Genomic DNA, 25,699 nt, shown 5'->3' with positions numbered 1-25,699 from the left:
AAGACCTTCCTCTACAGGTGGAGAACCGCAAACTTGCCTCTCGTTATGTTGGCCCCTTCAAGGTAGTGCGCAGGGTGAACCCAGTTGCCTACCGGTTCCAGCTGCCCCGGTCTCTGAGAATCAACCCCACATTCCACGTGTCCCTGTTGCGGCCCGTACTGTCATCCCCTTATGCCCCTGCCCCTAGGAATCCCCCACCTCCCCGCATCCTCCATGGACAGACTGTGTTCACTGTGCGCCGCCTGCTGGACTCCCGCTGGGTCCGTGGCGGTCTCCAGTACCTAGTGGACTGGGAGGGCTATGGGCCTGAGGAGCGCTGTTGGGTCCCTGCTCGGGACATTTTGGACAAAGAACTTTGTCGGGACTTCCATCTGGCCCATCCTGATCACCCTGGGAATGTCAGGAGACGCTCCTTGGGGGGGGGGGGGGGGGGGGGGGGGGGTCCTGTTAGGCGTTGTGACTATCCCAGCCTCTAGAGGCCACTATTGTATCCATGTCAGTTGTGTTTGTTTTGACAGCCATGTGCTTCTTTGTTTTTCATGTGCCTTGTGCCCCACCTGTTTGTTGTTAACTGTCCCGCCTATTTTCTTAATTGCCTAGTTTAACCTGGTCATGTGTTCTATTACTTTGGGTATTTATACTACCCCAGTTTGTGTCTCTAGTTACTGAGTCTTTGTGATGTTTTATGGTTAGTCACTGCTGTACTGTGTGCCTTTGCCTGTTGACTTTTGTTTTTGGTATATTGCTCTTTTGGGACATTTTGACTATTTTTTTTAACTTGGATCTTTGCCATTTTTGTATCTTCTGAGCGTTTGGGTTTTTGCTTTCTCTCCCGTGGTTTTGGATTTTTGTACTCTTGGAACTTTTTGATTTTTTTGTTTTGCTTGTATCTCCTGTTTGCTTGGATTTACCTTTGTGGATTTGTTTTCTCAAGCTGTGGATTTTTCTGGACTTCTGAGCTTGGGCAAATAAACTCTATTGAACTGAAGCTTTGATCTCACTCCTCTGCACTTGAGTTATGCCTAGCCTAGTGGGTGTTTGCTGGGTTTCTACACTAGCAACCTGGGTTCAATTCCCAGCACAACCTAACAGTGGCAGGCCAGTATTATACTCCTCTGACTTTTCTTTTATTTTCTGACCCATGCATCAGACAGAGAGCTGGGGCTGTTTTCTCCCAGGTGGTGGAGGAGCACCTGGTGCTGTACATCAGGCCCGGCGCCATGGGGGGGGCGAAAGGTGGCGTCGCCCCCTCGTGGCTACAGCCCTGCCCCCTCAACGGAGACTCAGATCACTTAATTGTTTTCTTATGAAAATATAATGTATTATAGACGTATTAATAATTTGCATTTTCAAATACGAAATATTAAGTGGTTGCGCATTGCACAAAAATACATTTTACATAAATCACTACTAAAAACTGGCACGGTAGAACAAATCTGATTGGTTGTTATGATTCTTACATTGCAATCATAGAATTCAACTGTATTAAGGTAGGATTATTTCAAAAAGCCTGAATTTAATATTAACCCTGTTTTAGACATATGTATCAATCCTAACTACTGGGGACTACTAGTTATTGTGGGTGTATGTGTGAAATGCTGACACAGCCGCGCACACACAGACCTGTGATAAGGACAAGGGTCGTGCGGGCGGGGGTTTTACATGTACACTTACAAGTGCACTGTCTCTGCAATATCCTGCAATATGCAGTCAGTTTACGGGAGTAGTCTTTCCCCTTCCGAATTAAATGAATTCAATCACAATATTGTGAATCCATTTTCTTTCTTTGTAGGCTAAGTTTATCTCTGTTTATGTTGGTGTATGTGTTCATATATGGTCCGCTTTGTGCACAAATAGCGTAAGAATATGTCGTTGACGTCACCCCCCCATGCAGCGGGGGTGAAAATTCATCACTTCAGAGTGTTTTGTCCCCTACACACCTAAACTGGGATTGCGGATTAAGTGGTTAGCGTTGACTCGGTGCGAGTCAGGAAGGCTATTACTGGTGCAGCCGCGGGGTCTGTTGATTTTTTTAAATTATGATTTTGGCCGCCGAGCCAAGTACCTTAGACTTGCATTGACGTTTTGTTTTCATGCCGCGGAGCTATTTGTATGTATTTTAAATTTAAAGGACTTGCCTGTGGGTTTGTGTGTGTTGTTTTATGTTTGGCATCTTTCCGGTTGTAACGCGTGTCTGTGAGAAAATTGGAGGGGAGGGTTAACAGGTGGGCACGGGAGTTGATAAAGCGCAACTGCCCTGGTAATATGCCACATGATTTTCCCGGACTAAAGCAACCTTTGGGGCTGTGGTTTTGTGGTTGGTGCAGTTAATTGTTTGAAACACGTTGTCAGACCGCCATCACTACTACACACTATATGAAAAAATATTTGCCCCCTTGCGATTAGAAATAATTGCCCCCTTAGTAAACTGTTCCTGGCGCCGGGCCTGCTGTACATCAGCTGGATTTTTAAGTCTGAGGTGATTCACAGGCCAGGGCAGCAGATGGCTGTGGCAGATTTCCTCTCCCGGGGGGAGGGGGTGGGGGAGTCAGCTACAGGCTGGACAACTCTCTGGCCTGAGAAGTGTGGTGGGGTGTGGAAGCTGAGACATGGTTTGTGAATGGAAAGCAAAGCTGTGGGAGGTAAGTAGCAAAGGGGTTACACCTGGGACTGATTAACAGTGGTGTGTGTGTGTGTGTGTGTTCTGCTGCAGTGACAGCCGAGGGCTTAAAAGAGGTGAGAAAGAGCTGAGATAAGGAAGCGGTTAAGCTCCTTCACAGAGCTGTGTGTTCATGTGGGTCTCAGAGTGAGACTGAAACAATAAAGCCACTGAAATGCACAAGGTGAAGGCGAAAGTGAATAAAGCATTCGTCAAAGTAACTCATCTGTCTCCATCCCTTCAATCTTCCAAATCCAATAAAGTGTCACACCTTGCCATTCAAATATTTTCAGAGGGGGCTGTACTAGAAAGCTATTAGGCAGCTTATATGATACCTAATTAAAGAATATATGGTTAAACATCCATCCATTATCCATAACCACTTATCCTGTGCAGGGTCATAGGCAAACTGGAGCCTATCCCAGCTGACTATGGGCAAGAGGCAGGGTACACCCTGGACAAGTCACCAGATCATCATAGGGCTGACACATAGAGACAAAACAACAATTCACACTCACTTTAGAGCCACCAATTAGCCTAACCAGCATGTCTTTGGGGGAAACCGAAGCACTCAGAGGAAACCCACGCAGACACAGAGAGAACATGCAAACTCCACACAGAAAGCCCCCGTTGGCCACTGGGCTCGAACCAAGAACCTTCTTGCTGTGAGGTGACAGTGCTAACCACTACACCACCATGCTACCCTGGGGGTAAACAGATTTTAAATACAGTGGTGCTTGAAAGTTTGTGAACCCTTGAGAATTCCTTTATTTCTGCATAAATATGAATTAAAACATCATCAGATTTTCACACAAGTCCTAAAAGTAGATAAAGAGAACCCAGTTAAACAAATGAGACAAAAATATTATACTTGGTCATTTATTGAGGAAAATGATCCAATATTACATATCTGTGAGTGGCAAAAGTATGTGAACCTTTGCTTTCAGTATCTGGTGTGACCCCCTTGTGCAGCAATAACTGCAAATAAACGTTTCCAGTAACTGTTGATCAGTCCTGCACACTGGCTTGGAGGAATTTTAGCCCATTCCTCTGTACAGAAAAGCTTCAACTCTGGGATGTTGGTGGGTTTCCTCACATGAACAACTCACTTCAGGTCCTTCCACAACATTTCGATTGGATTAAGATCAGGACTTGATTTGGCCATTCCAAAACATTAACTTTATTCTTCTTTAACCATTCTTTGGTAGAACGACTTGTGTGTTTAGGGTCGTTGTCTTGCTGCATGACCCACCTTCTCTTGAGATTCAGTTCATGGACAGATGTCCTGACATTTTCCTTTAGAATTCACTGGTATAATTCAGAATTCATTGTTCCATCAATGATGGCAAGCTGTCCTGGCCCAGATGCAGCAAAACAGGCCCAAACCATGATACTACCACCACCATGTTTCACAGATGGGTTAAGGTTCTTATGCTGGAATGCAGTGTTTTCCTTTCTCCAAACATAACGCTTCTCATTTAAAACAAAAAGTTCTATTTTGGTCTCATCTATCCACAAAACATTTTTCTAATATCCTTCTGGCTTGTCCACGTGATCTTTAGCAAACTGCAGACAAGCAGCAATGTTCTTTTTGGAGAACAGTGGCTTTCTCCTTGCAACCCTGCCATGCACACCATTGTTGTTCAGTTTTCTCCTGATGGCGGACTCATGAACATTAATGTTAGCCAATGTGAGAGAGGCCTTCAGGTACTTAGAAGTTACCTTGGGGTCCTTTGTGACCTCGCTGACTATGGCCCTGTCCACACGGCAACGGATTCAGGTGACTCCGATACAATTGCTTATCGTTTAGGCCTGGCGTCCACACGGCACCGGCGTTTTGGGTGCCCAAAACGCAATCTTTTTGAGAACGGGTTCCAGAGTGGAAAGATCTGGCAACGTTGCCGTTGTGAAGTCGTCTGGATGAGTAGAACGGATTTGTTTACGATGACGTCACAACCACATGACTGTGAGTGCTTCACGCCGGGTAGAAGTGTAACGAATATCACCAGGAAAAAGCCTTACAGAGCACTAGTGAGAATGAAACACGAGCTTAGATATTATTATTATTATTATTATTATTATTATGTTCAGTGTTAGTTCACAGTAGTAATGCAAGAAGCAGAATAGTGACAGTAATAGTGAAGCAAAAACATGCAATTGTACAAACACTGCAGCTCTACAGCAAAATATTCATTTATGAAATGGTCTGATTCTTAACACCAGTAGTGCCAATGATCTTCTCATTGCGATGCGAGTTGTCAACAAATCCTATAACTTGGTTCATGAAACGCGCTTACAAAATATTTTCACTGTGAATATTTATTGTGTAATGGTGCAAAGTGAGAGAGAGAGAGTCAATCCCGCCAGCAAAAATAGAGAAAAAAAGAGCGATCTCACCTCTTCAGATGTGGGTTTAAGTCCTACAATACATTCCTCAAAAAGGGCGTAGAGGAGCAAATTAATCATTATTTAATTAGCATTCAATTTATTCCGGACCATTAAAGACACCGCCTTCCGCGTAGAATCATAGGTCATCCTCGCCGCCATTTTGGAGAGGTCAAAGCGGAGAATAAAGATTAGCTGCGTTTAACTGTACCAACAGGTTTGCCATCCAAACGAGATCACATGGGATTACCTTTCACAGGTGAGACTGGAAAAATACTTTTCATTGTATTTGGTCATTATAATGTAATTTTACAAACAGATTTTCCTGACTTTGTGGCTAATATACATCCTTACTTCTTCTATTGTTCTGGTGTCTCCGAAGGGACCGTCTTACAGCGCCCCTAGAGGTGTGGTATGTGTATTGCATCGTTTTCAGCAAGCGTTGCGTTGCCATATGGACCTGATATTTTACTGATTGTTGCCCATTTGGACGCGATATATTTTTAAATAACATCTCGTTGCTGTTGTCGTGTGGATGTAGCCTATGACATGCTTTGCTCTTGGAGTGATCTTTGTTGGTTGACCACTCCTGGGGAGGGTAACAATGGTCTTGAATTTCCTCCATCTGTACACAATCTGTCTGACTGTGGATTGGTGGAGTCCAAACTCTTTAGGGATGGTTTTGTAACCTTTTCCAGCCTGATGAGCATCAACAATGCTTTTTCTGAGGTCCTTAGAAATCTCCTTTGTTTGTGTTATGATACACTTCCACAAACGTGTGTTGTGAAGATCAGACTTTGATAGATCCCTGCTCTTTAAATAAAACAGGGTGCCCACTTACACCTGATTGTCATCCCATTGATTGAAAACACCTGACTCTAATTTCACTTTCAAATTAACTCCTAATCCTAGAGGTTCACATACTTTTGCCACTCTCAGATATGTAATATTGGATAGTTTTCCTCAATAAATAAATGACCAAGTATAATATTTTTGTCTCATTTGTTTAACTGGGTTCTCTTTATCTACTTTTAGGACTTGTGTGTAAATCTGATGATGTTTTAGCTCATGCAGAAATATCAAAAATTCTAAAGGATTCACAAACTTTCAAGCACCACTGTAATTCAAGCCAAATATCTTCACCCAACAATGTTATATTTTCCTCATATTAAATAATTATGACACAAGAACAGCCTCTGTTTTACAATCTGCAAAATGGACAGAGTTGTGTCTACACAGGATAAAGACAATGTCAGTTAGGCACTGATGTTACACTCACATTAGACTGTACATATTTACAGTATTTATTATGATACTTGAATACAGTTTTAACATATTAATAATTTAAATGTATTTATTTTATTGGCTGGAATTAAACTTCTGATAGCATAATATTCACATGTATTTCTGCATGTGTACATTTTGTGTTCATATTTGACTGTATTGAGTGTCTTATGGAAATAAATGTGGATAATAAATTTGTAGCTGGGGTGGTATCTACAGTTTGTTAGGATTATCATTATTGAGTTTCCTATTGCTTCCTGTTTTCATCAACTCTTCTTTGAGAATCCAGGTAGAACATGCTTTTACATGAAAACTTTCTGCGCAGCAGTACTGTCAGCGTGACTGAGACAATTTCACATTAGTCCACTTTCAGCCACTGGATCTTGGGGTTTGTGCATTAGTTTGATCTCATCTTGCTGGAAATCCAGGTTGTGTACTTTGTAACACGGGTGTAAACACCTGGCACGCCCTTCTTTCCACATCCATCGCCCCAGCTGATCAAACCTATGAGGGTCATCTTGCTGTCCTTTTCACAAACCAGAGGACCACCCGAGTCACCCTACAAATAGAGAAAAATAAACAGAACTGCAAATGACATGCTTCACTCATGCCAAACAAAAAAGACACAGAGAAGTAATTTTTTTATAATCTATCCAGTTACAGCAGATTGAACACCAAGAGAGACAGTTTCTTTTTTCCAATAGTACACTTCAACCTCGCTATAACAAACTCTTTTACCATGAACTTTTGTATATAAACAAACCAAGTTTGTGTCCCCTGCCTTTAGTGATGATGAGTCAGCCTTCAAAAAAAAAATATCACTGAGCCATGTGTTCTTCTTCCCACGAGAGACAAACAATAAGTAATCAAATCCACAGTCAAGTTAACAATATGTGTTAACGCCATAAAACAAAGGCTTAACTAGCCTAGCTTAGGTGTCAATCACTGACTTCACAAAATCCGTGAAAAGGACTTTATGAGCTAAAAGCAGTTTTACTTGAGTCTATACTCTTGTAAGTATTGTTGGCATCACGACTCGTAAATGTGAGATACTCTCTGTCAAAGACAAACTTCATATCCTGGACTGTCTAAAGCGTAGTGAGAAAGCAATAAATTTGTCTAAAGAATATGGTATACTGAAAAATTCAATTTCAACTTTTAAAGCAAAAGACAAAGAGCTCAGAGACTTCGTCCACAACTGCAATCAACATGATGGGCTAAAACGAAAGAAGATGCGACAAGCAAACAACGGCAAGTGTGACTTCTTTCCTTTACTTAAGAGTGACTTATTTCCTTTACCTCGTAAATATGTAAGTGAATTAAGCATAAATATAAATTAAGCACAGTTGGTCTTGTTTTACGTAAGAGTGAATGTTTGGTGTGACAAGTGGGTCCATTTCAGTATTATGAACTTTTTGGTATAACAAACTATACCAAAGAACCCCAAGGAGTTTGTTATAGCGGGGTTGTAGTGCAGTATGTACACATACTGTACATACATTTGAGCAAAACAACCATTATGGACAATCTTTTAGTGTGGGATGAGCTCAAGGTCATTACCTTGCAGGCGTCGTCTAGGCCACGTGTGTCGCCAGCACACAGCATGTTCAGCGTGATTTCACGCCCAGAGAGTTTCTCTGGTACACACTGCTCCTGGGGCCAGAGGCGCACATGACCTTGTTTTATTCGCTCAGAATAGAATGGAGAGACTAAGAAAGAGAAATGCCATCTTTCAAACATCAGTTCATTGATCAAGAAAATCTTGTTTTATCTTCATGTTAAAGATGAAAAAGCTTAAACCTTACATTCGTTGTCTTTGCCATATCCAGAAATCTCACACTCTGTCCAATCTGGGAGAACAATTCCAGGTTCTGGTAAACAGGCAGGCAGCACCTCTGGAGAATTTATTGCACAGATTCCAGTTTCACTCTTCAGCTTTAACAGAGCTGTTAGACAAGGATGAGATGAAAGTTAGCATTCAGTCAAAATAAATGTGACCATACCACCAAACTGATAAGAGGGGCACTCAACTCAACCACTGGAAATCTATTTTCAAATAAATACAGTAAATGAGTTATATGTTTATAGACACACACAAACACAAATCAGCTATAACATCTATCAGCCATAATATTAAAACTGCCTGCCTAAGCAAGCAAGCATCGATGCACTGTGTTCTGACAAGTTCTTAGCAAAGCCAACATTAATGTTTCAGCAATTTGTGCTACAGTAGCTCTTCTGTGTGATTGGACAAGACAGACTAGCCTTCAGTTCCCATGTGCATCAGTGAGCATTGCATGCTCATGACCCTGTCGCCAGTTCAGCAGTTGTCCTGAACTGGACCACTTGTTGGTAGGTATGAACCACTGCATACCAGGAACACAAGACCTGCTGTTTTGAAGATGCTTTGTCACAGTCATCTAACCATCACAATTTGGACCTTGCCAAAGTCACTCAGATCCATATGCCCATTTTTCCAGCTTCCAACACATCAATATCGAGAACTGACTGTTCACTTGCTGCCTAATATAGCCCACCCCTTGACAGATGCCATTGTAACAAGATAATAAAATGTTACTCACTTCACCCGTCAATGGTTTTAATGTTATGGCTGATCAGTATACAGTGAAGGGCGGCACTCTGAATGCATTTATTTCAATTAAAGGCTGAGAAAATGAGAATTCTTCTCATTTTTTTCAGTGTGAGATGAAACTACTTCACCAAAAGGTGGATTTTTTCCCCCCTGACCCTTATTTACAAGGTGCACCAATAATCGGAAAGGAAAACACACACACACACTTTATATATATATATATATATATATATATATATATATATATATATATATATGTGTGTGTGTGTGTGTGTGTGTGTGTGTGTGTGTGTGTGTATTCCTCTCCGATTATTGGCACACCTTGTAAATAAGGGTCAGGGGGGAAAAAAATCCACCTTCTGGTGAAGTAGTTTCATCTCACACTGAAAAAAAAAAATACACACACACACACACATATATATACACACACATATACCGTTCAAAAGTTTGGGGTCACCCAGACAATTTTGTGTTTTCCATGAAAAATCACACTTTTATTTACCACCATAAGTTGCAAAATGAATAGAAAATATAGTCAAGACATTTTTCTGGCCATTTTGAGCATTTAATCGCCATTTTGAGCATTTAATCAACCCCACAAATGTGATGCTCCAGAAACTCAATCTGCTCAAAGGAAGGTCAGTTTTATAGCTTCTCTAAAGAGCTAAACTGTTTTCAGCTGTGCTAACATGATTGTACAAGGGTTTTCTAATCATCCATTAGCCTTCTGAGGCAATGAGCAAACACATTGTACCATTAGAACACTGGAGTGATAGTTGCTGGAAATGGGCCTCTATACACCTATGGAGATATTGCACCAAAAACCAGACATTTGCAGCTAGAATAGTCATTTACCACATTAGCAATGTATAGAGTGTATTTCTGATTAGTTTAAAGTGATCTTCATTGAAAAGAACAGTGCTTTTCTTTCAAAAATAAGGAAATTTCAAAGTGACCCCAAACTTTTGAACGGTAGTGTGTATATATATATATATATATATATATATATATATATATATATATATATATATATATATATAAAAAGCTCTGGAAAAAAATTAAGCGACCACTTAAATTTTTTCTTAAATCAGCATCTCTATGTATGTCGACCATTTCTTTCCAGTGTCTGTGCTGGAATTCTAACACAAACACACCTCATTTTACCTGAACCAAATCTTATTCAATGAGGAAAAGTATAAAAACCACTACTGTGGTCATCACTATCCTCTTGCAATAGGATCAGTTTGGATGGCAAAACAGTGCTGATTGTACCTAAAATTTAACTGGAATATAAAAATACCTATCCATTATGCCAAAAGAGTTAAAAAGTTCTGAGTGAGAAAAAGGTTTAAATTCTGGCTTTACTGGCAGAGGGATACAGTGAGCGTCAGGTTTCTTCCATCGTCAAAATTTCAAAGACAGTAGCTCATAAAAACAAGATCAAGCAGCAGACATTGAGAACACCAAAGTTACAGACTTGCAGAGGGTGAAAACGACTCTCCACTGACTGGAATGATCATCAACTCTTTTGACTGTCACTCAATAACTGCAGGATGACATCAGCTGACCTTCAAAAAGAATGGCAAATGGCAGTTGGAACCCCAGTGCATGGCAAGGATAGTTCAAAACAGGCTCCTCCGGGCAGGGTTGAAGTCATGCAAAGCTAGAATAAAGCCCCTCATCAATGAGAAGCAAAGAAGAATCAGGCTGAGGTTTGCTAAATACCAGAAGGATTGGACCATAGAGGACTGGAGTCAGGCCATCTTCTCTGATGAGTTCAATTTTCAGATTTTCCCATCACCTAATGGTTAGATGGAGACCTGGAGAGGCCAACAAGCCAGTGTCTTGTACCCACTGTGAAATTTGGTGGAGGATTGGTGATGATTTGGAGGTGCTTCAGCAAGGCTGGAATGAGGCAGATTTTTGTTTGTGAAGGACACATAAATCAAGCCATGTACAAGGTTATCCTGGAAGAAACCTTGCTTCCGTCTTCCCTGACAATGTTCCTGACCTGTGAGGATTGGGTTTTCCAGCAGGACAGTGCTCCATGCCACACAGCCAGGCCAATCAAGGTGAAGATGGAGGGCCACAAGGTCAAGATCCTGTCATGGCCAGCCCAATCTCCAGACCTGAACCCCATTTGAAAACCTCTAGAATGTCATTAAGAGGAAGATGGATGGTCACAAGCCATCAAACAAAGCTGAGCTGACTGAATTTTTGTGCCAGAAGTGGCATAAAGTCACCCAAGTGCAATGTGAAAAACTGGTGGAGAGCAGGCCAAGACACAAGAAAACTGTGATTAAATGTCAGGGTTATTCCACCAAATACTGATTTCTGAACTCATCTAAAGTTCAAACATTAGTATTGTGTTTAAAAGTGAACATCATCTTGATTTCTATGCATTATTCAAGGTCTGAAAACACTTCATCTTTTTTATTATTTTGAACAGTTGTCATTTTCTGCAGTTAAATGCTCTACGTGACAATATTTTTATGTGGAATTTGGGGGAAATATTGTCAGTAGTTTCTGGAATAAAACAAAAAAATGTTCATGTTCCTGCAATACATATCTAAAAACTAATAATTTTGCAGTGGTCTCTTGTTTTTTCCCCCCAGAGCTATATATATATATATATATATATATATATATATATATATATATATATATATATATATATATATATATATACAGGGGTTAAATTGGGATTGGTTATGTGGGGGGGCTCTGCCTCGTACCCGCCCCTGCCCCCGCCGCCCTGCCCCAATATACTTTTTGGAAAATAACCCTCTAATTTGATAACCATATCATATTGCACAGAGATATACACCTTATCTGTGTGTTGTAGGCCTATGTGTGTCTTGTAGTGCCCCCCTACACATTATGGCAGTTTGAATGTAGATTGGTTGGCCAATGTAACAGATTGTACAGGTTGTTGTACATTGGTTTGAAGGAAATGATTAGTGGGGGGTCTGGGGGTCCTCCCCCAGAAGTTTTTTATTATCATACATGTTATTTGCTGAATTCTGGTGCATTTTAATAAGTTGTTAGCTGACTTTACAGAGGTAGGTTGAGCAATATCATGTTAAATCTTGTCACATGCCAACAGGTGAAAAATGTGAAGGAGAAATGTTCAGTGAGAAAATTTGAAGGCTTGCACAATCTTAAACCAAAACAGTTGATTTATTTTGGAGGATAAATGTTAAATATGCCAAAACACTGTCAGTCAAATTGTCAATCAAATATATTCATGCAGTGAATGCAACCAAATACAAACAACACTATAACATTGGAAGCATTTATTATTATTGTTATTATTATGTATTCAATTATTTATTTGGCATGTGGTGCTTTTTGTATTGTCTAGAAGTTCTAGACAATACAAAAAGCACCACATGCCAAATAAATAATTGAATACATAATAATAACAATAATAATAAATGCTTCCAATGTTATAGTGTTGTTTGTATTTGGTTGCATTCACTGCATGAATATATTTGATTGACAATTTGACTGACACTGTTTTGGCATATTTAACAAAACTTTTGCTGCATTCAAATGATTGTGCTTCTATTTTGCTGCTATAATATGCTCATCTTATGTATGTTCTAGACAATACAAAAAGCACCACATGCCAAATAAATAATTGAATACATAATAATAACAATAATAATTACACTAATAATACACTAATAATATTAACAATAAATAATAATAAATTAACATTAAATTAAATATTAACAATAAATAATAAAACACTAATAATATTAACAATACAGTGAACATAATCATTATCATATTTTTTATTATTAAAAACAAAATATCAAATAATACTGAAGAGGGGAAAAAATAATACTGATCTAAATATGTTGTGTTTTTATTTTTAGACAGTATGTGTTTTGCTAAACACATACTGTCTAAAAATAAAAACACAACATATTTAGATCAGTATTTTTTCCCCTCTTCGGTATTATTTGATATTTTGTTTTTAATAATAAAAAATATGATAATGATTATGTTCGTATGCAGGTAAAAGGGGAGACGGTGTACGGAGAAAATTATAAACAAGTCACAACGCTGAAACACAAGCCCAAAAACCCGCAAACCACGACTTCTGATTTTTTTTTAAAGCGAGCTCACAAAAAAAGAAACCCCAAAATCGCTTATAAAAAGCGGAATTGGCAACCCACGCAGTGTTCCAGAAACCAGAATCTCTGATCGCAAGTTCTGTTCTAAATAGCTTTGACAGGTCGTCTTGTTATCAGGAAAACTATGATCTATCTCATAAAAGTCATGGGTTTATTGATTAATAAAACTATATTTAATTATTCAGAACTGAAAATCGTGAAAAGGGTTTGTTGCTTTTGATGTGTGCGTGATCATATGCCATCCGCTCCGAGCTTATGTGCCGGGGCTCAGCCCCGGACAGCCCCGGCCCAATTTAACCCCTGTATATATATATATGCTATTGCATGGTGGCGTGAAGATATGAAGCTTATCTTCAAGTGGTGAATGTATATATCACAAGTGAGTGAAGCAAATGAATGATATAGTTTTCAACACAAGGAGATAAATTTCATATCTTCATGTCACCATATAATGTTCTTTATATTATATAGACACATCCACAAAAAATATGCAAGTTAATCAAAAGAATTTAAATTTTGATCTGGTTTGCCGGGTGGCACGGTGGTATAGCACTGTCGCCTCACAGCAAGAAGGTCCTGGGTTCGAGCCCAGCGGCCGACGAGGGCTTTTCTGTGTGGAGTTTGTATGCTCTCCCCGTGTCTGCGTGGGTTTCCTCCGGGTGCTCCGGTTTCCCCCAAAGGCATGCAGGTTAGGCTAATTGGTAGCTCTAAATTGACCATCGGTGTGAATGGTTGTCTATGTGTCAGTCCTGCGATGACCTGGCGACTTGTCCAGGGTGTACCCCGCCTCTTGCCCATAGTCAGCTGGGATAGGCTCCAGCTTGCCTGTAGGACAGGATAAGCGGCTAAAGGTAATGGATGGATGGATCTGGTTTGCCATTCTGACAATGTGTGTCAAATTAGCAGGATAACACTGGGGGAACCATCATCAGTGTGAAATATTGGAAAATATTTCACTCAGATCTGAACTGTATTTCGTATGAAAAATGCGAGTTTTCAACACGCGAAGATAAACTCCATGTCTTCAAACCAATGTGTGATGTTCTTTTTATTATATGGACACATTCACAAAGTACCCAAATTTATCAAATCAATTCATTGATTTCCTCGAGAGTGAGATATAGAGATTTATGTCATAGTTTTGAATCTCCATGTCCCAATGTAGCTTGTATGAAAAATACGAGTGGCATATTTCCCTGTGTGTGTGTGTGTGTGTGTGTATAGATAGATAGATAGATAGATAGATAGATAGATAGATAGATAGATAGATAGATAGATAGATAGATAATACCACATTAGCTCAAAATTACCTATGTCATTGTCATAATTCATATCGTTGTATTGTTCATGGATCCAATACCTATCCACATCAAATGTCTGCTCATTGCTGGAGTTCTGGAGCCTGAAGGTTCGGCCAAGGATCACATGCAAGCGATTTTCTGCAAATCTAAATATGCACCCATAAGAGATGCCAGTGTTAACATACAACCCCATTTCCAGAAACAGAATACAATGATTTGCAAAGGTTCACATACTTTTGCCACTCACAGATATGTAATATTGGACCATTTTCCTCAATAAATAAATGACCAAGTATAATATTTTTGTCTCATTTAACTGGGTTCTCTTTATCTACTTTTAGGACTTGTGTGAAAATCTGATGATGTTTTAGTGCATATTTATGCAGAAATATAGAAAATTCTAAAGGGTTCACAAATTTTCAAGCACCACTGTATATACAGTTTCATCATGACATTGTAACAAGTGAAAATATCTTGAATACCATCAAATTTATCTCTTTTTTTTTTTTTACTTAAGCTTGAAATTTGGATATTTTGCTGAAAATGTGTAAAACTATCTAAAAACAGGCTAACTAATATTACATTTTATTTATAATAATCTCATAATAAGAAATTAGATAAACTGGCCAATATTCAAGATATTTTCACTTGCTATTATATTGTTGTGTTGTAAATAAGTTCAAGCTGATTTCCAAACAAAAAAAATCTAATTCAAATAAGATATATAACCGGTGCATTGAAATTCTAAGAAAAGCTAAGTCCAGGTAACTTGGACAAAATAGTATGTTTACCTCTCCTGGAAGCAGTGCGCTGCAGAGAGGACCCAGCAGGAGTCGATCAGGACTCCCCCACACAGAAAGCTGTATGATTTGGTGCGTGACCAGTACACAGTAATGGCTGCTTGCCATGGCTGCTGTGTGATGTCACTAACCTGACCTCCATGTATTCTGAATATGGGCAGAGAACTAGAGGGTATTTCAGAACGCTGACCACAGGAGGCTGAGAGAAAGAACAATGTTCTGTCAGTCAAAAATATTCTAAAAATTAGATTCAGAGCCAACTGAGCTATTTGCACCAGAAATTAAATTTGTTTCCGAGTTCTCTCACCACCTCTGATGTCAGTTGTAGGGGCTCTTGGTCCAAGGGTTGTCATGGTAGATGGTTTCTTTGCTGTGTAGAAAAAGCATGATTAATTAGAAACGCAAACATGTGCAAGCATGCGTGTGCACACATGCACACACACACACACGGGAGTGATACTGTGTTAAAAATGCACATCAATAAATTACTCTTTGTAATAATTTGGTCTAACAGATGGTTCAGAAAATAAAATCTGAAGACAGCTCATTGAACACAGTCATGAAACACAGTAACATTTTTTTCAAATATCATATTGCACTGTATGATATTCAAATGTTGGATATTCAGTATTTCATTATTGTATATGGAAGTGTACAGTGCCTTGAAAAAGTATTCATACCCCTTGAACTTTTTCACATTTTTCCACCTTACAACCACGAACTTAAAAGTTTTTTATTGAGATTTTATGTGATAGACCAACACAGAGTAGCACATAATTGTGAAGTGAAACGAAAATGATAAATGGTCTTCAAATTTTTAAACAAATAAAAATCTGAAAAATGTGATGTGCATTAGTATTCAGCCCCCCTGCGTCAATACTTTGTAGAGCCACCTTTTGCTGCAATTACAGCTACAAGTCTTTTGTGGTATGTCTCTACCAGCTTTGCACATCTAGACACTGAAATTTTTGCCCATTCTTCTTTGCAAAATAGCTCAAGCTCAGCCAAATTGGATAGAGAGTGTCTGTGAACAGCAATTTTCAAGTCTTGCCACAGATGCTCAATGGGATTTAGGTCTGGACTTTGACTGGGACATTCTAACACATGAATATTCTTTGATCTAAACCAGGGCTTTGAACCAGAATTTTTTTCCTATTGGTTCGTTCCGAACAGAAACGGAATTTTAACGTTTCCGGTTTTGGGTTCCACCATTAAATAGACGTTCCCGAACCGGTTAGAACAAAAAAATTTCGTTCCCGGAACGGTTAATTACGTTCCCTGTCAGCTGTTTAACAAATGGCTATAAAATTATGTCTCTGTCTCATCCAGCTTAAGCCAAATGTAGGCTAATTCTATTACAACCTTCATTAAATAAGACAAGAAATAATTCAAAACAATTATTATTTCAAATGTTGGCGATTTGGATTCTCAGTATGTCTTCCCATCTACACAAACAGAAAAAGTGCCAAAAATGAAAGATAATTCGTTTAGTGTGTTACCAAAGGCTAGTCAGGCCCTATAGAGGGCTACCGCATGACGTCACCGCGCCGCGAGATTTTGTTAGGCGCCATATTGGAAGACCAAGTACACATCTATGCAAGTACATACATACATAAAACAAACTACACCTGAAATGTAGCCAGGGCCGGTTCTGCCCTAATCTGGACCCGGGTGCAACATTGCGCAACCCCCCCCCCAAAAAAAAAAAACAGTCTAAATCAGGACAACCATCACATAACTATAAACATTTTATATCAACTATTTTAACTAAATGGGCTATAATAAATAAGCCTGCAGGCAGCCACGGCGGGCTGCCTCAGAAAAGTAACCATTCAATGACACAACTGAAAGCCTGCAGCCACAGCGGGCTGCCTTAGAAAGTAACCATTTGTCCTACCTTAAAACTTGTTTTGCATTTTCTGCCTCCTTTTTTGTATTTTCGACCCTCCGTTTATTTTCTTTCCTTTTCTGAAAACCCGATTTGTGTCCAGACATTTTGTTCTGCTACCAATGAACTAACTCGTCAGGTCTCGTCTCTCGAATCCGCGATGATTCCCGTGGGAAGGGCAACAAGTGATACATTTTTACAAACAGCCAATAGGGAGGTTGCAACGTTCAGGCTCTTCTTTGCTCAGACACTCAGTAATGCACTTACTCACTTATTATCACATGGAGAAGTGATAGTAGTCCACCTTCCCGCTCTCTCCATTCAGTCAGCGAACGTCACACAGGAAGTGAACCCCAGCGGGTCATAGAAACTTGCGCAGGAGAAGAATGACTTTTTTATTTGTAGGCTACGGAAACTTTGAGGAACGAAATAAAAACCGGTATTAACCGGTTACCATTATTTTTAATAAGCGTTTCTGTTCCGGAACATAAAAAATAATAAAGTTTCTGGTTTCGTTTCTGTTCCATGTGAAATAGAAAAAGTTCCCGGTTTTCATTTTCGTTCCTTGAACCGGTTCAAAGCCCTGATCTAAACCATTCCATTGTAGCTCTGGCTGTATGTTTAGGGTCATTGTCATAAATCTCCTTCCCAGTCTCAAGTCTTTTGCAGCCTCCAACAGGTTTTCTTCCAGGATTGCCTTGTATTTAGCTCCATCCCTCTTCCCATCAACTCTGACCAGCTTCCCTGTCCCTGCTGAAGAAAAGCATCCCCATAGCATGATGCTGCCACCACCATGTTTCACAGTGGGGATGGTGTGTGCAGAGTGATGAGCAGTGTTAGTTTTCTGCCACACATAGCGCTTTGCATTTAGGCCAAAAAGTTCAACTTTTGTCTCATCTGACCAAAGCACCTTCTTCCACGTGTTTGCTGTGTCCCCTACATGGCTTCTGGCAAACCGCAAATGGGACTTCTTATGCCTGTCTTTCAACAATGGCTTTCTTCTTGCCACTCTTCCAAAAAGGCCAGATTTGTGGAGTGTATGACTTATAGTTGTCCTGTGCACAGATTCTGCCACCTGAGCTGTGGATTTCTGCAGCTCCTCCAGAGTGATCATGGGCCTCTTGGCTGCTTCTCTGACCAGTGCTCTCCTTGCTCGCTCTGTCAGTTTAGGTGGACGGCCATGTCTTGGTAGGTTTGCAGTTGTGCCATACTTTTTCCATTTTTGAATGATGGATTGAACAGTGCTTCTTGAGATGTTCAGAGCTTGGGATATTTTTTTTTATAACCTAACCCTGCTTTAAACTTCTCCAGAACTTTATCCCTGACCTGTCTGGTGAGTTCTTTGGTCTTCATGATGCTGTTTGTTCTTCAGTGTTCTCTAACAAACCACTGAGGCCTTCACATAACAAGTGTATTTATGCTGAGAGTAAATTACACACAGTAGTGTTTAACTAATTAAACACACAGTAGTGGCTATTAACTAATTAGATGACTTCTGAAGGCAATTTATTGCACTGGATTGTATTTAGAGGTATCAGAGTACAGGGGGCTGAATACTAATGCACACCACATTTTTCAGATTTTTATTTGTTTAAAATTTTGAAGACCATTTATCATTTTCATATTCACTTCACAATTATGTGCTACTCTGTGTTGGTCTATCACATACAATCTTTAAGTTCGTGGTTGTAAGGTGGAAAAATGTGAAAAAGTTCAAGGGGTACAAATACTTTTTCAAGGCACTGTATATGTCTGATAGCTGATAATTGTTGTCCTGGATGTGTGAGAGAACATAAGAACTGCTGTCCATAAGAGCATGAAAACTGACCATCATCATTATGGAATTTATGTGTACTTACAGCATTTGGGGATATCACAAAGTTCCCAAATCAGCTTAGAGCCTTTGTAAATGTGACACCAGGGACCAAGATCACTGTCTGGGTTCCTAAAGAGATAAATTAAAAAAATTTCATGTGCATATGGTTATATATTTTATTATGTGGGTCAAGTTTTGCAGCTATAGGGGGGAATTCACATATAATGCCACCAGAATGTGTTCACCCCTCAATGGTTATTTCTCCTTTTGCTGCATTGCAATATCATATTTAAGCATATCAGAATGGGATGTTTTTCTGCTCCTTTTTGAAGTAGCTATCTACATAAAAAAATATTTAGATGTCCTCAGAATTATTTGAAAAAAAAATCTGAAAATTGCTTCACTGATGAGTTTTCACCCCATCAGTGTGAATTCTTTCGATGTTTTCTTTGGCTTTTTCTGGTCGGAGGTTGGGAACTACAAGTTGCGACCATGGGTTAAACACTGCATAAATGGAGATATCTGGCTGACTGGAACAGGTTCTCCTCAACAAATTGCTAATATTTGGTTCTTGGTCTTCATAACCACAGAATTGACCTGATCTGCCTTTTACCTGAGACCTACCAAGGTCAGAAATATTAATGCAAGCATGCAATTGGGCACAGGTGGATTTAAAATTAACACAGGTACAGTATACCCTGATTAACACGCAGTTCCCTCCAAAAGTATTGGAACAGGAAGAGGCCAATATTCATTTGTTTTTGGTATACACTGAAAACATTTGGGTTTGCAATCAAAAGATTAATATGGAGAGGACAGATCAGAATTTCTGCTTTCATTCATTTCATTATTTACATCTAAATGTTTTAACAACTTAGAATATGGCACCTTATTTGAACTCACCCATTTTTCAAGTGACTAAAAATACTAGAACAGCAAGGACTGACATTTCCTTGTTGCCCAGGTATGCCCTATTAGACTGACTGATACAATTAATAGCTCTGAATGTCTACTCTTGGTTGGAGCCCTGGGTTTTGGATGTGGAGACTGCATTTGTTGTTAAAAAAAGATCAACCAACATGAAGAAAGAGCTGTGAGGATATCAAGCCATTTTGAAGCTGAGAAAAGAGGGAAAAATCAATCAGCACCATTACATAAGCATTAGCATAGACAATTAAACAATTTGGAATGTCCTGCAAAAGAAAGAAACCACTGATGTACTAACAACCAGACATCAAACAGGTTGGCCAAGGAAAACAACAGCAGTTGATGATAGAAATATTGTGAAAGCTATGAAGAAAAATTAAAAAACAACAGTCAGTGACATCAGGTATCACAATCCAACATTTAAAGAAGACTTTCAGCACAGAAAATCAGAGGACATAACACAAGATGCAAAAACCAGTCATCAGTAGTATGAATCAGAAGGCCAGACTGGAATTTACAAAGAACTACTGAGATGAGCCACAAAAGTTCTGGAATCAAGATTAACCTCTACCAAAGTGAGGGAAAGGTTAAAGTGTGGAGAAAGAAAGGATCTGCTCATAATGGTAGTATGTCATGGCTTGGACTTGCATGGCTGTTTCTGGAATGGGCTCACTAATCTTTACTGATGAATATACATGAATTCAGAAGTCTACAGAAACACTCTGTCTGCCAATTTCTAGTGAAAAGCATCTAGTCAAATTGGGAGGCACTTCTTCATGGAACAAGACAATGACCCAAAAGACAATGCCAACACAACAAAGAACTTCATTATCAGGAAAAAGTTTGAGGTTTGAGACTGGCTAATCAATCACCAGACCTTAACCCGACTGAGCATGCATTTCACCTATTGAAGAAGAGAATGAAGGGAGAAACACCCAACAACTGAATGAAGCTGCAGTACAAGCCTTGAAAAGCATTACAAAAGAAGACTGCAACAATTTGGTGATTTCAACGGGTCACTGACTTGATTGCAAGCAAAGGAAATTCAACCAAATATTAAGTGTTATTAGGGCCCAAGCACCAGAGGTGCAAGGTCCTATTATTTTCCAAAGGATTCTTATTTTTATTAGGGCTCGAGCACCGGAGGTGCACAGCCTCTGGTATCCACCGGAGGGACCTGCACAGGAAGTGCAAGGTCCTATTGTTTTCCAAAGGATTATTATTATTATTATTATTATTAATTATTATTATTATAGGTACAGCACATCTATGCAACTACATCTCCCATAACTCCCTCACTTCCTGCCCTGGACAATATGACAATATCCACCTCATCTCATCTTTCACTGCACCACAACTGGGTAGCATACTACTGTGAATCGTGACGCAAGCTCACCTATAAATTGGGCGGCCTGAACAAATTTCACTCTCTCTGACCTACTCACCATTGGTACTAAAGAGATACTACTACCTGCAGAGAGAAACGAAGAAACAAAGGAACAAGCATGCGTTGTTATATGGACCACTGACCATGGTTAAAAGTACCTCAATCTCGTTGTTTCACTTTTGTGGTGCTTGAAACCAGTTACCATTATTACTACACTGTAATAATGCAAATTAGGAAGATTTAGAGGTGAGTGGTTCCCTCCATGTCTTCGGCCAATGAACGTTTGACCAAGGACCTTCTGGATCAATGAGATCCCACTCGGGAAGGGCTTCTGCAACATAGCAGATCTGCAATAAACTGAATTGAAGCTGTGCTCTGCACTCTTCAGAAGAATACACAGAAATGGAGGATCACTGACAAACTCCTTCAGCAGCCACGCAAGAGGGGTCCCAAGTAAGGCTGGCATTTGGGCAACGTTAGTCTTGGCCTGATTAGTTTATGTGAAAAGTGCTACTTAAACCTAAGGTTGTTTCAAGTGTGCGCACAATCACATAGCTTTGGTCTGATCACATGTTATTGTATTTCTCAGTTTTACTCTGGTAGATAGATTTTGCATGCCCTATCTTTCTTTACCTCTCTCTCTCTAACACCCTCTTACTACGCACCATTGTACACACCTCAGTATTCAGACTTCAGTAAACTTTGGGGTGATTAGGTCATTGGATAACTAAGCTAGTCCTTTGTTAAAATCCTTTGTCTAATCAGTCACACATACCCCTTCTCCACCAAATCAGTTCCAGGGCTGGTTCGGGGCCAGTGCTGGTGCTGGTTCACAACTCGTTCAACTTGCGAGCCAGCTGAGAACCAGTTTGCTTTTCCATAGCTTGCGGTGCTAAGGGAAGACACGTCATTACGTCGCTGTATACGTCAGTTACGTCGTTGTATATGTCATTACGTCGATGTATACGTCAGTTACGTCAGTACGTTTGCATAAACCTTGGCGTGAATATCGAAGCAAAAACAACACGGAAGAAGCAGCAGCAGCAGCAACAACAACAATAATAATAATGGATGACTTCGCGTTCGTACAGCTGCTGCTTCTCGTCGCTTAAAAATGGCGATCTTTCGCGGTATGGTTATTGGTCTAAACAACTCCGCCCCCCCGCTGACGTAAGCGGTTCTTTCCTCTGGCCCAGCAGAGAGTTGGTGCTAGTCTGGAACTGGTTTTTCTGGCCCCAGAGCCAGTTCTTTGTCAGTGGAAACAGAAAACCCGGTTTCAAATTAAGCACTGGCCCCGAACCAGCCCTGGAACTGCTTTGGTGGAAAAGGGGCAACAGAGCACCTACAGTCCCCTCCCCCACCTTTAGCAAAAAGTCCACTCATTGGCATACACTTTTTGTGCACCTTTTACGCGTGCTTCACTCAAACTCTTGCCTCCTCCCTCTCCTTTCATCCTACTTTCACCCAGCACACAGCTGCGCCATTGTACACACCCAGATGCTCATTCTCTCACTTACACGCGAACAGACATCTCCCTCTCTCACTTAGCATACAACCCTTTGTTAATCATTAGCCTGCAAACACACATACACACACACACCTACTCTCACACTTAGACACACATGGGCGCCGCCAGGGGGGGAAAGGTTAGAACAATTCTAGGGGCCCAGCACTGCCATGGGGCCCTTTAAGGGGCTGATAATATGCTTTTAATTATTTTAATAAGACTTTTGAAATAACAACAATGCAATATTCCATCTGGTAAAATGAGCTAATTGAACAAGGTTGTCTATTTCTTGAGTTCTTCAACATATTGTCATTTAACCCTCCCCCTTTTGCGAAATGGTACAGTCCAGTTCTGGTAGAAGCGCGATGCGTTAAATCTGTGTGCTGATCAGTGCAACGCTACTTGCTGCTGTGTCGCAGTGCAGCAGCCAGCCAGCCAGCAGTGGAGTGCGTACAGTCTATGATCGCTAAATATGAAGAGTGGCTGTCAAAAACGTAAAGAAAGGCAGCTGAAAGCTGAGAGGGACCGGAGAGGCAGGCAACTGGTCACTCAGTTTTTCCCAAAGAAAGGTAGCTATCGCTCACATGTGTGTTCAAAATATTAGCGAATGGTAAATGAACAGTATGAACGTGGTTGGATTAGCCTATCAAGAGAACACTTTTACAGTTTGTACAGTGACATTTTTTCCATTTTAATAACTGAACTGACTTGTGTAATAAACAAGATGAAATATTACGTTATGCTGGTGCTAATAACCAGTTTCATAACTAATGGGGTGCCCTAAATATGCACAGATTCAGCCTCAGGGGGACCTCCGCCCTACCAAACCACTGAACCCCCCTTTGGAGAAGGAGGTAAGCAGCAATACAACCCATAAATGCTTTAGGATTGAAGTTTTTAATGAGCGAACGCCATATATAGTTTGCTAGATTAAAGTGTTGCTAATAACGGACACCAGTCAAGTGTTTGACATGGTTATGTGTGTGGAATGTTCACACGTTCTAAACCATTGGTTTCAAATTGAGGAGCTGGAGAAAGCGCAGCACACATAAAAGAGGGATAGAGTTTTCATCTAGTCCCTGGTAGGTTAATACATAAAATGTAATAACAAAGTCACAAACTCAAGGTCCATGGGCTATCAAAAGTCAAATAATGACAATAGTGCAATTGTGACGAGGGTGGGCAAAGTTGGGGGGCCCAAAATTCTAATCTTTCATGGGGCCCAAAATTTCTGGCGGCACCCCTGTAGACACATATTACTACTTCATATCACCATTTTGTGCCTTGATTATTAAACTGTTGCTAGTATTAGATTAGATTAGATTCAACTTTATTGTCATTGCACATGTCACAGGTACAAGGCAACGAAATGCAGATTGCATCTAACCAGAAGTGCATAGCAGTAAATAACACAAGTGTAATATACATAAATATAAATGTACAGGAATTACAGGGTATGGAATGATATAATGATATGATAGATATTTACAGTATGTTCAAAATGTGCAATATGAATGAAAACGTGCAATATGAATGAACTGTAGTGCAATAGTATGATACATAGATATTTGCAGTATATACAAAACACGATATGAATAAACAGTAGTGCAAATAGTGATAGTGCAATGAAGTCAGTTCAAGTCAATTCCGTTTGTTAGGGGGGTTGTTGAGTGTGTGTGTGTGTGTGTGTGTGTGTGTGTGTGTGTCAGGGATGTGATTTGGGGCTGGTGAAATTATCTGAAAATTTTAGCCGGGGGTCTGGGGGCCGCAGGCCCCCAGCTAGTCCAGGGCAGCGCCCTGGTGGGGGGACAAGGGGGGCAAAGCCCCCCGAAGCTCCTGGGTTCTGGGGTTTTCTGACTTAAAAATTGTACTAAAATGGCAAGCAAACACACAAGAAAAAACTTGTCATGATTAACAAATTCAAGCCAATTTAATGGTCAACATGCAACTCTGAGCCCAAAAAAAGAAAAAAGAAAAAAGAAAAAAGATGCTAGCATCCATGTCCAGTTCCAGCATATCAGTCACTTTTTTTCTGCAGTTTCTACTCTAGCAATGTCAACTTCATATACATAACTCTATAGTATTCACTCACCAAAGGATAATCATAACTCCACAGTGTTCATTCACTTAAGGATATTCAGAACCCCAGTGTTCACTCACTTAAGGATATTCAAAACTACTGTGTTCACTCACTTAGGTTTCGTTCCTATCCCGGGCTCCAGCCCGACTTTGCACGCTCGTAGCTCGGGCAGGGGAGGTCCCAGCATCCCCAAACTTGACAGCCAGAGTCCTCTGCCCTCCCCCCAAAGAACCAGCACGGGCAGGGCGCGCTAGCCCCGCGCCTCGGGACATTATTCGCCCCGAGGCGAGCCGCGGCAATCCGCCCTGGAGTGACCTTGACAAGTCAGATCAATGATCTGCATATTTTAAATGGCCTGTATCACGATATTGGTAGAAGATATCTCATCTCATCTCATTATCTCTAGCCGCTTTATCCTTCTACAGGGTCGCAGGCAAGCTGGAGCCTATCCCAGCTGACTACGGGCGAAAGGCGGGGTACACCCTGGACAAGTCGCCAGGTCATCACAGGGCTGACACATAGACACAGACAACCATTCACACTCACATTCACACCTACGGTCAATTTAGAGTCACCAGTCAACCTAACCTGCATGTCTTTGGACTGTGGGGGAAACCGGAGCACCCGGAGGAAACCCACGCGGACACGGGGAGAACATGCAAACTCCACACAGAAAGGCCCTCGCCGGCCCCGGGGCTCGAACCCAGGACCTTCTTGCTGTGAGGCGACAGCGCTAACCACTACACCACCGTGCCGCCGGTAGAAGATATGACTTTAGTTAATGTTAAGCATTCAGTGATCTATAACTAGAAAAGGGTGCAAGATAGGCCATTAGTTACAATTAATCATGGATAGGAAGTCATAATTTATTATTTGGCACCATTGATTTTGCCCTGGAGTGATACTGAAAGGTCAAATTAATGACTT

The 25,699-nt window shown here is 40.4% G+C and overlaps 1 protein-coding gene across 2 annotated transcripts in view; it reads right to left on the bottom strand.

Annotated features, from left to right (window-relative positions):
• Positions 1–6,149: 6,149 nt before the first annotated feature.
• Positions 6,150–25,699, bottom strand: part of plat (plasminogen activator, tissue) — a 178,579-nt gene continuing 159,029 nt past the window's right edge. For both annotated transcript variants that reach the window (XM_060931751.1, XM_060931752.1), the window contains exons 9-15: positions 18,915–19,000; positions 15,475–15,537; positions 15,159–15,366; positions 14,377–14,513; positions 8,134–8,274; positions 7,889–8,037; positions 6,150–6,887 (exon numbers count right to left, since the gene is read on the bottom strand). In XM_060931751.1, coding sequence (XP_060787734.1) covers positions 6,726–6,887; positions 7,889–8,037; positions 8,134–8,274; positions 14,377–14,513; positions 15,159–15,366; positions 15,475–15,537; positions 18,915–19,000 — 946 coding nt within the window. In that variant the 3' untranslated portion in view covers positions 6,150–6,725. The remainder of the gene's footprint in view (positions 6,888–7,888; positions 8,038–8,133; positions 8,275–14,376; positions 14,514–15,158; positions 15,367–15,474; positions 15,538–18,914; positions 19,001–25,699) is intronic.

The sequence above is a fragment of the Neoarius graeffei genome, chromosome 10 (genome assembly GCF_027579695.1).
Source record: "Neoarius graeffei isolate fNeoGra1 chromosome 10, fNeoGra1.pri, whole genome shotgun sequence".
In the NCBI taxonomy this organism is placed as follows: Eukaryota; Metazoa; Chordata; class Actinopteri; order Siluriformes; family Ariidae; genus Neoarius; species Neoarius graeffei.
Note: the sequence above shows the minus strand (reverse complement) of the source record. Positions and strands in the feature narration are given on the sequence as shown.